The following is a 14463-nucleotide window of genomic DNA, read 5'->3' as shown; positions in this document are numbered from 1 at the left end:
GCAGGTGTTCCTCTGCGATTAAAAAAGTGAACTAGATGAAATGTTATTGAAATAAAAAAATAATGCAGATTAACTGTTATATTTGGCAATTGCAATCATACTTTTTAAGGGCAATAATCCTCCTTATATTTGGTTTTACTCATGCTATAGTCATGAGCGATGAATGCTTTGAATCATGGATCTGATTGCACTGAGATTTTCACTGTACATTAAAGTAAACATTTTTACAAGTTAAAGTTATAAATGGTGTATCTCAAACCCTTTTCCTTGTGTGGAGCAGCTGTTAGAGTGTCTATGGGCAGATTTTGTTTTCCTTTTATTTTCTTGTATTTAAAAAACCCCACAGCATTCAGGACCTTCTGCTTTAGTGAACTGTTGTACTGGGGCTTTTCCCTTCCTTTCAGTAAGTCTGCCAGAAACTGTGTTGTGGAGTCTTAACTTGAAATTAAAGAAACCAGTGTTTATGGACCAAAGGAGCTGGAAAAGTGTACACTTTGAGAAACAAAACTAACTCTGTGAAAACAGAGAGATATTTTTTTATTTCAGTATTATTTTTGCACATGAACTGTAAGATCAGACTGTTACGAAAGGGGTCACAAACCCTCTTGACTGCTACCTTACACTGAAGTGCACTGTGTGGTACTTAAAGCATCAGCACAATGGTTATAAATTCTCCTGGAACTCAAATGAGGAAAATCTGACAGGAAAATATTCTTTGAGTTTCTTGAATATTGTACAGAATATGTTTGTCAACTGATTTATTGCAAATAATGTTCAGCTAAAATCCACTATGCATGCATTTTTGGGGCTGGGGAAAAATAGTTCAAACAACTAATCTTGTCTTTAGGCAATGCTGGATGATCTTGTTGTATTTACTGAGCATCTAAGTTTGTCAGTGTCTGCTTTTTTGCCTTAAACAAAATTTGATCAACAGTGCAGTTGCAATTTCAAAGAAGTAACAACGTGAATGTAAAACATGGAGCTTTACCTGGAGGGTTTGTTTTGTGTTACAATGCAAGGTACCACAGGTTAACTGAGAGGTGGGCAGATTTTCCACAGGTTCCTTCTATAAGGAACAGTATGATGCTCAGCATACTAAATCATACTAATCAAGTCCTGAATACTAGAATCACAGAATCAACCGGGTTGGAAGAGATGTCCAACATCATCCAGTCCAACCTAGCACCGAGCCCTAGCCAGTCAGCTAGACCATGGCACTAAGTGCCTCATCCAGGCTTTTCTTGAAGACCTCCAGGGATGGTGACTCCACCACCTCCCTGGGCAGCCCATTCCAATGCCAATCACTCTCTCTGCCAACAACTTCCTCCTAACATCCAGCCTAGACCTCCTCTGGCACAACTTGAGAATGTGTCCCCTTCTTCTCTTGCTGGTTGCCTGGGAGAAGAGACCAACCCTCACCTGGTTTCAACCTCCCTTCAGGTAGTTGTAGAGAGCAATGAGGTCCCCCCTGAGCCTCCTCTTCTCCAGGCTGCACACCCCCAGCTCCCTCAGCCTCTCCTCATAGGGTTTGTGTTCCAGGCCCCTCACCAGCTTTGTCACCCTTCTCTGGACACCTTCCAGCACCTCAACATCTCTCTTGAATTGAGGAGCCCAGAACTCCTGTTAGAATTCCCAGATGGTCCTGATTCCCAGGGTGGTGGCAGTATGTGGGTAAACCTTTGAAATGATGCTTTGGATTTTGACGAATGGAGTCAGTGAAGAAGCATTTATGTCTAATACATAATACATACTCCTAGAAGCAAGTACCACCATTGATCTTGACAGAGCAAGGGGGAAGTGCTGCCTAGAATGTACTGGTTGGAAAAACAAAGCTTCATGAGATCATTACAGTGTTTATTAATTAAATGGCTGCACCTATTCTTCAGAATTGACATGGCTCAATTAAGTTCTCATTTTCTATTTGAAATAGTGGTAAATGAATTAATTTTTAAAATATTATTTGGATTACTGCTTCAGCATCTTGCTTTATGGTCATGCTCTCAAAAGATTATTTCATTATTAGAAGGTTACCTTTCAAGGACAGGAAATTACAAGGTTAAAGGAAAAAAGTGACACAAAACTTGCAGGCTGGAAGTTGAAGACTGATTAAAACTCGTTTTTCTTTGTTCATTTTTGATGGGTAGAATAGTGGCAAATGGTTGAGAGTCTTTCCGACTTAATCCAGGAAGATTTACTATTTTAGATTGAATTATAATGAGTGTTTGGCTGAAACATATCTTGTTCACTAGATGTGTAATGGGTTTCTAAACATCTGACTACTGTTTATCCTTAATTATATTAAGGTAGGGATCTGGTGAATGTAAATCAGCTCCCATGGATCTAGTCCTAAGGCTGAGGCACAGAACAGCTTTCTTAAGACCTCATTAACTAACGTTCAGTGCTTTGTCAATAATAAGTCAGTTGTATGCATACTGAGTACTGATGCAGCCATGGGATGTTTTTCTGTTAGTAGTGCTAATTTGCTGGCAGTTTTCCAGTAAATACCTAATTACTACATTGAGCCTCATCACTGCCTGACACAATGAGAGTAATTAATAAAGTAATACTACATTTCTGTTTTTTTTAGGTAATAATCTACGGCGATTTGCCAAAAAATAAAGAAAATGTAGTATATTTATCCAACCATCAGTGTACAGGTTTGTATGTTTTATTTACTGTGTCTCTTCCTAGCCTTGCCCTAACAAGTGAGGCCTTCAAGTTCAGAAACCTTTCATGATTGTTTCATCAGTGACTACTAAAAACTAATTTAACTAAGCGTTGTTGGCTTTTGTCTTTGCAGTTGATTGGATTATTGCAGACATGCTGGCAATTAGGCAGAATGCTCTTGGGCATGTCCGGTATGTCTTGAAGGATGGGTTGAAATGGCTTCCACTCTATGGGTGGTATTTTTCACAGGTAAGCCCAGTCACTTTATCCTTGCTGTTTGGCAATCAAACGTGTAAAGTGTACTTTACCTCCGTTTATCATATGCACTGAGAAGAGGTTGCCAGGTGGGGGTTAGTCTCTTCTCTCAGGCAACCAGCAAGAGAACAAGGGGACACAGTCTCAAGTTGTGCTGGGCGACGTCTAGGCTGGATATTAGGAGGAAGTTCTTCACAGAGAGTGATTGGCATTGGAATGGGCTGCCCAGGGAGGTGGTGGAGTCACCGTGTCTGGAGGTGTTGAAGCAAAGCCTGGATGAAGCACTTAGTGCCATGGTCTAGTTGAGTGGCTAGGGCTGGGTGCTAGGTTGGCCTGGATAACCTTGGAGGTCTCTTCCAACCTGCTTGATTCTATGATTCTGTTAAAAAAAAATCATATTTTGTAAAGGAATATGTGAAGTGTAGGCAACTGCAAACGTGTGTCTAAATAGGAAGCTTTACTCACTCATCCTTGGCTGAACATTGTTCCCTCTCTCACCACTTGCACTCTTGCATTTGTAAGTCAAGTCAGATCAGTTGATTGCTAGAAACAGCAAAAGGGGGAAAGTTTGTAGTGTATGACCACGAGTGGGAAGAGGCAGGATAGCTCTTGTCTGGCAGTTGACACTGAAACTTTGCCACCCAGAGGCACGTGTAAGTTGGACTTAGAGAGCTTTAGGCTGGAGGAAATACAGATCTGTGAGCTGCATGGTTTACATACAGAAAAATAGGAAGTGCCTTAAGCAGTGGCCTTTCCCAGCAATCATATGTTGCCATCTAGCTTGTATGTAGGTGTCTAGTTTGAACAGAGCTTCAGAGTCTTAGATCATGTCACATAAAATGCCCACGGTTAGGGCGTTAACTGTGGCACTGTTTTATCTTGAGGCACAGGCTGTGGTTGAGGTTCCTGCTGTCTTTCAGTCTATAAGAGGGTAGTGTTGCCTGACATGCTGGGTGATCCAGGTCTGATGTTTTTAGCTTGGTGGCTGAAAATGTTTGTTGTCTTCTATATGCCTGTAAGTCTGTGCTGGAGAATGGGTGGTTGCCATCCTTTCTTCTAAAATTGCTATGTTTGGAAAAGTCTGTGCTGCAGGGAGAATGAGGAGTTTGTTCACAGTTTCTTTTTATTGGTGAGGCTCCTGTCTGAGTCCCCTAAATTAGTACAGGCTGTCTCACCGTGTGGTACCTCACTGATGGCATTCACTGGGAGAAAATTGAAGCCTGTTTTGTCCAACACTTATCCCCACTGATAAGTCTGCTGTTCTACATTTTTCTTTTCACCAGAGGGACTAGTCTGCTGCATCAAAATATTTTGCTCTTTGTCCTTGCCTGCAGTCCATTATGTTGGTGGTGGTTTGAGCCTGCTTTAATTAAAATACAGACAGGATATATATTCAGCCCACCATCACTGTGTGTCCAGAAATGACTTTGTTTCCAGACTTTGGAAAGTTACTAATGCTGGCTGGAATATCCGGCGCTCAGTTTCCTCGCTGCTGCATTGACTGTTAAAAGAAGATTCCTGTGGAAATTAGTCTGAGTATGGCCTACATTTGTAGTCAAAACTTATATATCAAATAAAACCTATTCAGAGTTAGATTCTTCAAAACATAAAGCTTCTACATGATCTAGTGGGGGGATTTTTATAGCTATAAATATGTGTTTGATTCAGTGACACAGATGAAAGGCAGCTGACTTAGAGTGGTGATGCATGTGTGCTCAGATGACCGAGACGGGATGCAGCAGGACTGCAGTGAGAGCTAATAGGTATTTTTATTGTTTTTATCACACCAAACAGTGCAAAAACACAAAACACTTCCTGCCCTTCCTGTTGATGTTCTGTCAGTGATGTCACTTACACTCCACTAAAAGTTTCCAGAGCCATGGAATTACGCCATGCTCACGGAATTCATATTCCCTACCTCAGGTAAACATCCTGTTTGGAAATAAACGTGGTCTGGATGTCCAGGAGAGTGAAATTCAGGCCCAAAGGAAGTATATTTGTAAACATAATCCATTGTTGACTGAGAGAGGGGCTTTTAAAGTACAGCGGAAAAATATTGGAGCCTTAAAAACACTACTTCCAGAAACCTGTTTTGAAAAGCATTCATATATTTGATCTCTTACTGAAAAGGAAATGCAATACAAATTGGGGAATTTGAGTTATATACAATTGCATAACTAGCATTCTTCTTTGGAGGCAGCTATCTAATAGCAAGAGAAAAATAAGGAACCACTTAAATTAACCTGTTATGTTCCAGGTTTGATTTGTTAGGTAGAACAATTTCTTTTCATAAAGCTGACTTCTTATTTTTAGGTGGATCCAGATTATTTATTTTGGCTCTATCTTTGTCCACCAAAATGCAGCTAGCTCCTATTCATATTACACCACCTGGTGAGGCTGGGATGTAATTATGGTAAATATTTTTCAGACCCCAGAGTTTGCTTGACTTTTTAATATAGGAAATAGGTCTTTGTGTTTTCTGTTATTCTGCAGCAGCCTTTTGGCTGTTGCAGAATTTTCACCAAACATTTAACTAGTGTGACATCTTGTCTCTCTGTAGCTTTGTAACCTACTCATGCCATAGGGGAGCTGACATATTTACATAATTGGGTTGTTTGCAGTGTGTGGTGGCCTTAGAATACAGGATTTGTGTGTTCTTATATTGCCTGGCTGTATACTTCTATTTGCTGGAGGAGTACACATCCAAGCCTTCAGAAGTCTGAGCTGGGGAAATCAAAGCTGACTTTGGTATTGTGGTGTCCCAAAGCAAACTGTATGAGAGTAACCTGATTTCTCCAAGTTCACAAATGAAACAAGGAAAAGATGGTTCAGAATTTTCCCAGGTTACTGTGGCTGGCTTGTAATTTCATAAATCAGGAAGACCTTGATTCCAGTCTTCCTTCATGTATCAGAGCTTATCCCAGCTGTGCTTACACTGACTTAGCAATTACATGGAAGCCTTGTCCAGTAGATGCAGTATTTCTCATACCACCGAGAAAGTGGTTGTTGTAGTGAGTACCTCTGTACTGAATAGGACTTCAACTTCCCTTTGGAGGTGTCAAGGCTTAAAAGAGTATTGCGTGTGGAGTGTGTGGATAATACATGGCTGTTTGCTGCCTAGCTGCGCAACAGAAAAGGACCTGGGGGTGCTGGTGGACAGCCAAATGAACAGGAGCCAGCAGTGTTGCCTACATGCTCAACAAGGCCAACAGCTTTCTGTCCTGTGTTATCAATAATGTGGCCAGCAGGACCCAGGGAAGTGATTATGCCACTGTACTCCTCACTGGTGAGGCCACACCTTGAATAGCAGGTTTAGCTTTGGAACCCTCACCACAAAAAGGACATTCAGTTGCTGAAGTGTGTCCAGAGAAGGGCAGTGAAGCTGCTGAAGAGTCTTGAGAAAAGGAGGCTGAGGGGAGGCCTTAGTATTCTTTACAACTATCTGAAAGTAGGTTTTAGTGAGGTGGGTGCTGGTCTCTTCTCCTAGGTAACTAGCAATAGGAAGAGAGGAAATGGCCTCAAGTTGCACCAAGGGAGGTTTAGATTGGGTATTAGGAAAAAGTTCTTTTCTGAAAGAATCATCAGGCATCAGAACAGGCTGCCCAGAGAAATGGTGGAGCTACCATCCCTGGAGGTATTGAAAATAATTGTGTGGACATAGCATGTGAGCATGGTGGTGTTAGATTGATGGTTGGACTTGATGATCTTAGAGTTCTTTTCCAACCTTAATCATTCCATGAGTATTTTTTCTGTTCATGCAATTTTCTCTCCAGGACTGGTAAACTTCTTGTGGTATGGTGCTGATACCATGCTCTAGCTTAATGGCCAAGGTTTGTGGACCAGGAGATTTTGTTCTTGGTTTTGATTCCCTGCCAGTGAGAGCAACAGAGCTGTAGGAGGGAACCATAGACAATAATGTTAAGATGGACTATTTAATATGAAGTTAATGTACCCTTGACTTTCTGTTCCTTTTCACTGCAGCTTTCAGAGACCAATGTAAAAGTCATGTCAAATACCACTAACTAGGCAGCTGCACAGCTGTCTGCACCATGACAAAGAGTTAGAAGCATTTTGTTGTAACTACCTCTTCTGCCTGCCTCCTTCTAACCACTCAAACTTTATTCATTTCCATGCCATGCAATTGAAGTAGTAAGTTACACACAGAGGCACCACCATGCCAGTTCTGCAATGTGCTGTATCTCTTCTTGAATGAAGTTCAGCTCTGGGTAGTTTTCATCTTATTGTCACCTTCCTGTGAAGAGTATATAAACCACAAATGAACAGATTGCCCACTTAGGGAACTGGTTAGAAAACCCACTAAAGTGATGTACCTTAAAACAAAATAGTGGGTTTTGGAAGCTGTATTTGAGTTGTTGTTTTTTTTTCAGGTGGTGGATTTTTTTAGACTTCATTGTATCAGTAGTTCCTTTGGAGCATGTTTGTTTACAGCTTCTTGTAGCATAAAGTGATGTAAGTGGGAAATGATGAGGCAGATTTTATTTCTTTATAACCCTCTTTTCTTTGTGTGTCCTTTGCCATATCATAGCTTCTTGTTTAAAGTTTGAGTCTCTGATAGAATCATAGAATCAACCAGGTTGGAAGAGACCTCCAAGATCATCCAGGCCAACCTAGCACCCAGCCCTAGCCAGTCATCTAGACCATGGCACTCAGTGCCTCTTCCGGTCTTCTCTTGAACACCTCCAGGGATGGTGACTCCACCACCTCCCTGGGCAGCCCATTCCAATGGATCTAGAACCCTTAAGAAATAACTAGTAATAATATAGCAAACATTGAAGGATAGAGTGCATGGAATTTTTTATGACTTATGCTGGTTGCTTTTGTGCTGTTCATCAATGTTTTATGTAGAGGTATGATGCTTGAGGTGGCAACATTTGCATTATTTAAGGGCAGGCATATACAATTGAAAGTACTGACCTGTAGATGCTTGCATGTGAATAACTTCAGTTGTGTGATTTTTCCCTTGATACACAAGCTAAGCTGCTTGTAAATGTTGCAAGGAATAGAGATCCCTGGGGTTGATTCCAGTGCAGTCTTCCAATTAATTATTTAACACCTTTAAACAAGACACTTCAAGTGTCTTATGTCTCTCTTTTTTTTATGGTAGGTCTGATCTTTATTTAAACAGATTTTGTGATCTTCAGTAAATACAAATGTAAAATTAGTTTCAGGTGCTCTCATCCTAGGATAAAACATCCTGTGGGCAGTTTGCAACACGAGTCATAAGGATAAGTTGTCATTTTTGGTCTTGTTTGTTCTTCTGTCAACTATTCTACATTAAACTGCTTGAATATTTAGTCCTTTTCTCCTTTTCTCCCCCCTCTCTGTTAGCATGGAGGAGTTTATGTGAAAAGAAGTGCCAAGTTCAATGAAAAAGAAATGAGAGAGAAGTTGAGGACCCAGGTGAAAGTTGAGACTCCGGTAAGAATATTCCTTCCTTCTCATTTCTCTGACTTTCTAGTGGCAAAGGCTTAATGGAGAAATGAGCTTTGCCTGACAGCTGCAAGCTACAAGCCAGTTGTCATGGATTTGCCTTCTTTCTGCATTTTTACAGTTATTTTCTGATAATAGAGTGATACCTGTGATTAAACTTAGAAGAAAATTGACCAGTGCTTTGTGAGTAGCATGAACTTCATGGCCTCTGTAGAGGGCAGGGGAGATCTGGACTAAATCTTAGAACGTCAGCTATAGCAGCTTCCATGGGGAACCACTGTTTGTGTTCTCTGTGTTTCAAAAGACACCTTTAGACTACTGGATGTTTGTTGGAGATGGATTTTAGTGACTTCTTAAAGTCAAAAACCATCCTTACCAAGTCTCAGTCATTCCAATGACCAATCATTTTTAATGGTAGTAACATCTTTGAACTGAGTAAACTTTGTTTGCTATGCCTGGGAAAGGGAAAAAGAAGAAGAGAAAAACACCTCAAAATCCAGACAACCCCAAAAAAACCTCCACTCCCTACTCTTGATAAATTTTCTGTTTGAAGAATGATGGTTAGTGCCAAGTGACTTTTCTCATGACTCCCTGTATGGTTTGTGGTTCAGTGGTTAGAAACACTGTGCTTCACTTCCATTACTTGCTGTGCATTAAAATGTTTTCTGCATTTTTGGCTGGACTCAACCCACTGAGCAAGCCTTGATACAGAACAGTTACACTTCCATTTTATTTAAAATACTCAAATTACTAAGTGGCAAACCTCTTATAAAATGCTGCTTGAGTAAAAGGAGTGAATGGGGTTGTTTTGACCTTTATAATAGTCTTTTGTTTGTTTTTTTTTCTTTGTCTTTTTTGGAGATAATGTGTTTATGCTTTTGTGTGTGTCTGTGTTGAAAAGTTAAACTGGCCTTACTACTGAGAGACTTGAGTGAAGGTCCCCTAAGAGAATGCTCAGACTCATTTTGTCTTGAGCTAAGATCCAGCATGTACAAGGAGGGGGGTTCTTTTTAAGAGAAGTTTTTAGTGTACAAGTTACAAAAGCAAGAAAAACATTGCAGTTACTCAGCTTTTGTTGTCCAGTGTCTAATCTAATGATGGCCACGTGGAGAAGATGGTCATAGGAGTAAGTTATGCCTGCATTACCAGGGAGAGTCCTGGAATGTGAAGGGGTTGCATTGCATCAGTTTATTTTTATGTATGTCTGTGGCAAAGACTCTTTTCTGTAAAATCTGCTGAGTAATGGAATAAACAAAGAAAAATTGCAGTGTGTATGAAGCATGTCTGTAATAATCCCCCTAAGCAACTGCTCCCCCTGCAGAGCGCTGATTAAGCTTGCTTTAGTCTGGATGAAATATCACAGTGGAGTTCTTTTCCTGCATAGGCCTGTGGATTGCAGGGGGCTGCTGTAATAATAAGGTTTTGCTTGTGATCAGTGTGTTTATTTGAACTCTGCATTACATGAGTTTTCTTTGCAGGAACATAGATTTTGTTGTAGTATAGTTGAGAAGATAATTGGGAATATATGTAGTGTATATTACTTAATATCATCAGAAAGATATGTCTAGAAACATGTGTCTTTGGAACCCTGCAAGTGATGTGCAGTGTTGCTGCAGTGTTATAAATTGACCAGACAGGGTAGTGTGTGGTAGTCCAATGGAAATGCAATAGGAGTTTTAAGCATAAAGCTTCTTGCTAAAGCTGCTATATCTACTCTGGGCTCTCTTTTCCCTGGTAAATGTCTACATGTGATAAATTAAATGTAGAAGGCTTTTTTCCTGGAATCTTCATTCTTCTCTTTTCTTCATTGTGTGTGGATTGAAGGACTAGGGTTGGACTTGATGATCTGTGAGGTCTCTTCCAACCCTGATGATGATGATGATACTGTGACTATACCTAACCTAAGCTAATGCTGTGTGAGTTCTGAATCATTTGGGTACATCTGGTTTTGATGTAATTTGTCTGTCTGGAAGTTCATTGATGCTGGGAAAGGAAACACAATCTGGACGTGCTTCCCAGGCAGTTGTTGCCATTTCCCTCATATTATCTAGAGTAGCATTATAGACAAGAAATAAGTGTAACTGCTGCAGAAATGTGTTCTGGTTTAGATCTCCCTCAGTCAAGCCATGTAGGGAAGGACAAGTTTTACAAACCCAAAGCTGTCAGAAGCCTGTTTACTGAGACAAATGTTTGCTTCTGCTGGGGTAAAAGATGCAGACCACGGAGTAGTCTTTGAGGGAAGACTAAACTTTATATAATCCACTTTATCTGGGAATTTAAATGTAAATGCTGTAAAAATGCCCTTTAACCTACAATTACTACTGGGAGAAGAGTATGATAACCTGTGTCCTTCCTGCATTATTCATGAAGACACTTAGCAGTTCTGCAACTTAGTGTGACATTCACAAGCAACCATATTGCTTTTTAAATGAAGGCATTTTAATCAGTAAGGCAAGTATGCTCTGGCCTCATCAGCTTCATGCAAAGAATAATTCAGGTACTAATCTGGAATGTTTCTTAAAACTTAGCCTGGGTTGTTGCAGCTCATGATGGGCTTTTCCTCAGGGAGCAGCTGCAGTGGTTCAGGCACTCTGCAGAACTGGTGGAGCCTTCTTTAATGTAGTGACAGAGAAACACTTGCCTGTCAGCTGCTAAGGAAAGAATTATATGCCAATTGTGTGGAGATGGACAGAAATTTATGTTAAGGGTTGCTTTGTTATTTACAGTTCCTGTTCACATGCAGTTTAAACAACAGAATCCAAATGATTAATGTTTGGTCTGACTGGAGCCATCCCTGTTCCCATTAAGAAACTTGAGTATGTGTAAGAAGCAGAAGCAGTCTTCTCGTTCTTGTAGCAAGCCCTTTACTGTGATCTTCTTTTGTCATATGAAGAGTAAATGGAAGGTGAAGCACAGACATGAAAAGTCAGGCTGCCCTTGGCCTCTTATATTCACAGTGGAACAGGACTAGTGATCTGGTATGCCTCATTTTCATGGAATCATAGAATCAACCAGGTTGGAAGAGACCTCCAAGATCATCCAGTCCAACCTAGCACCCAGCCCTAGCCAATCAATGTATAATCAATGTTGTATTAGTTGGAGGGTTATTAATTGGCTCACTGATGTAGCAGCAGTGCAGTATGCACTGCCTCATTGGGGAGATACCTTGGTATCCCAGGCTCTGAAATCCCAATCTGGGATCCTAGGCTCTGGAATCCAAATCTGTTCTAGGACTGTATAATGATTCTTGCTTGCCTTGTCTTATGCATTCTACTCACCTGCAGCCCCTTCTCCTGCCTTGCTGTTGGCAGCTTGTCCACCCTTCTTCCCAGATGATAGCATATTAGACACACACAAAAGTGATGTTAGACTGGAAACACTGTTGCACCTTTCATTTTTTTGGTGGAGATCTTGACCTAATAAATCTTCCTAGTTACTTCTGGAAATTTGCTTCTCAAACTGCTACTGAAATACATACTCAAATGGTTCATTGTTAGGTCTTTGGCTGGCAAAACCTGCTTGAAACAATATGGTTGTATTTAAAATCCCATTTAATCTGTCTGTTTCTTGTAAACATAACATCGTTTGAGAGCAGAGATTGTCACATGGCTTGAAGGGCAATTGTATTAATGTGGTTTTAGTGTAAGTCATTACTCAATGTAACAATATACACAGCTGAAACTGGATATACTCAATCCTCTTGTTTTATGAAGAATGGTAACTCTTCTGATAACTGAAAAATGTAACTTACAGTTCTTATATTGCATCAAGAGTAGGAAATCTGCATTCTGAGCAAGGAGATAATATTTAGCTGGTTATTACACATTTTGGCTTTGTCATTCATTCAGTCACAGAATAAATCTTTGCCACGTGAAGCAGTGTCAATCAGACAGTAAAAACATGGAGGAGACAGGTACATTAGTACAACTACTATAAAGATCATTGTAATTATTTTGTCATCCAGTTTCTAATTTGCAAATCCAAACCAACTTCCTTGTAATTTCTGGGTGCCCTTGCCTGCTTTCCTCACATCACCTTTTCTATCTCTGATTATGCCAGACAAGCTTTTTCATACCCTATCTTTTTCAGTCAGTGATCAGAGTGTTTCTCATTGAATTCTCCAGAAGCCTGTCTTCCAAGCAGTGGACTAAATGGATTCAGATATGAATCTGTCTAGCTGTCAGGAGAGAAGAGCAATAATGGTAAAGCTAAACACATTGTTTAATACCATTTGGAACTTCGTAAATAAAAATATTTAACTCTTTCCCCCCTCCCCCTGCTTATCACCTAACCAAAAACAGCACCATGAATGCAAGATAACTTTGGTCAGTAGTTACCACAGCTTGATACTCTAGGTTTTTGTACAGAGTAGTAACTACTCTCCCCAGGACACCCTCCCAAGCCCTGTCCTCTTGCTCTATGCTTACAATATCTGTGCTGACTTTGTTCTATATGGCAGGAACTCATATATTGGGATTTTTGCCCCTTTTTCCTGCTCCACTCATAGAAGCTCCTTTTGTGGTACTCTGACCTGCCTTGAGGGCTTCCTTATCTGCCTCCTCTAGAAGCATGGCTCTTCTCAGTGCCTTTGCTGTAATTTTTTTTTTGTCAGAGAGACCTTCACAGCACTATGAAGAGAAATAAAGTTTCTATTCAGGGGAAAGCAGTTATCATAATCTATTAATTTATACCTGGGGACTCTGCAGGTAACCTCTGCCTTTTTTTCTATTTCTCTGGCTCCCATGTGAATCAGTAGAGTTCTACTAAATGAATCCTTATCCAGCCATTACTTACACAAAACCAGGCATGAGAGCACTGTGTAACTGGACGTAGGAACTTGCTCTGCTTAGGCTAAAATTGTTGTATCAGTGAATCAGGGACTATGATAATGCAAACTTTGCCATTTCAAACATGAGCACTGTATTTTGCAGTCACTGTGGTAAAGTGCAGAATTTTTCTGTGGCTAAACTTGAAATGAAAAATTCTTTATAAAATGTTGCCTGAGCTGCAGTTAAGCAATAAAAATGCTTCAACAACTCAGCAGTTCATAATCCAAGTTAAGAGAAGCTTACTTAGTTTTTAAAATCTTAGAGACTTGTAATTCTTGCAGTCTTTGAAAACAGTGTTTAAGCATTGAGCTGCTGTTGCCCGTGGTGGGAGAAGAGAAAAGTCTGTCATGCAAATAGATTTGGTAGGCTGAATTGCACTGGCAGAATATCCTTGTCTTGTGCAGAACTGTATGTGAGTATAAGGAGGATGTCTAATTACATTAGTGAGCAGCAGAGCAGTCCTAGTGAGCTACACGGGAGGTTTATATATGCCCAATTTAAAGCAAAGGCCACTCTCCTGTCTTGTTGGTGTGCTTTCCAGTCAGAGGCAGTTGGAATCTGGTCAACAAAGCCGTTTGACTGCTCGTGGTTTAGAGGTTTGCAAGAAAAAAATGTCCTTTTAGACCCTGCTTTGTATTGCACACACAGGACTGGCGTAAGTAAGTAGAAAGTGTTCTCTGGTTTGTAATCAACTTGCAGTGGTTGATTATCTGCTTTAAAGACCAGTCATACTCCATGCTGTTAAGTGCTGACCTCTATACCAAGAACGGTATTCCTGTGCTGTGTGCTTTGCTTTTTCAGTTAAGAACTGTTACAACCACTGTGTTACCCTTTGGAGCTGAGCATTCGGCCTCTAGTGAGAAGGGGGCAGTAACCTCATCTTGAGGTACGATGTTAAGGATCCAAATGATGTGATTGGAGCATATTTATGAAGAGAAAAACCAAATGCACCTGGATTTGAATACTGTGCCTTTTCCAGCTAGCTCTGCAAAGTTTTACCTAGTCACTTAAAGTATCTCAAGAGTGTACTTTATAGATGAAATGTATATGGTGCTGGAGGAAGTGTGGACTGCAGCTGGGTCTAAGGATTCCTGTACTCGTCCCTGTGCTTATGCCACTGTCATGTTACAAAAAGTAAGCACCTTGCCTCTTAAACGGATTCTGTTTGGTTCCTTTCCCAGCACATCTTTATGCCTCTTGGATTTCTGCCAATCTGTGAACATTCTTGGACTTCACCTTCCTCTCCAGCAGTTCTCCTCCT

The 14463-nt window shown here is 40.5% G+C and overlaps 1 protein-coding gene across 1 annotated transcript in view; it reads left to right on the top strand.

The window, feature by feature from the left end:
* AGPAT5 (1-acylglycerol-3-phosphate O-acyltransferase 5) overlaps positions 1-14463 on the top strand; it is a 60640-nt gene that overhangs the window by 15381 nt on the left and 30796 nt on the right. Inside the window, exons 2-4 of the mRNA XM_064145842.1 lie at positions 2588-2657; positions 2801-2916; positions 8272-8361. Of these exons, the coding sequence (XP_064001912.1) occupies positions 2588-2657; positions 2801-2916; positions 8272-8361 (276 nt within the window). The remainder of the gene's footprint in view (positions 1-2587; positions 2658-2800; positions 2917-8271; positions 8362-14463) is intronic.

Source organism: Pogoniulus pusillus, chromosome 7 (assembly GCF_015220805.1).
Source record: "Pogoniulus pusillus isolate bPogPus1 chromosome 7, bPogPus1.pri, whole genome shotgun sequence".
Taxonomy (NCBI): Eukaryota; Metazoa; Chordata; class Aves; order Piciformes; family Lybiidae; genus Pogoniulus; species Pogoniulus pusillus.
The sequence above is the reverse complement of the archived record's forward strand: the minus strand, read 5'-3'. Positions and strand labels throughout refer to the sequence as shown.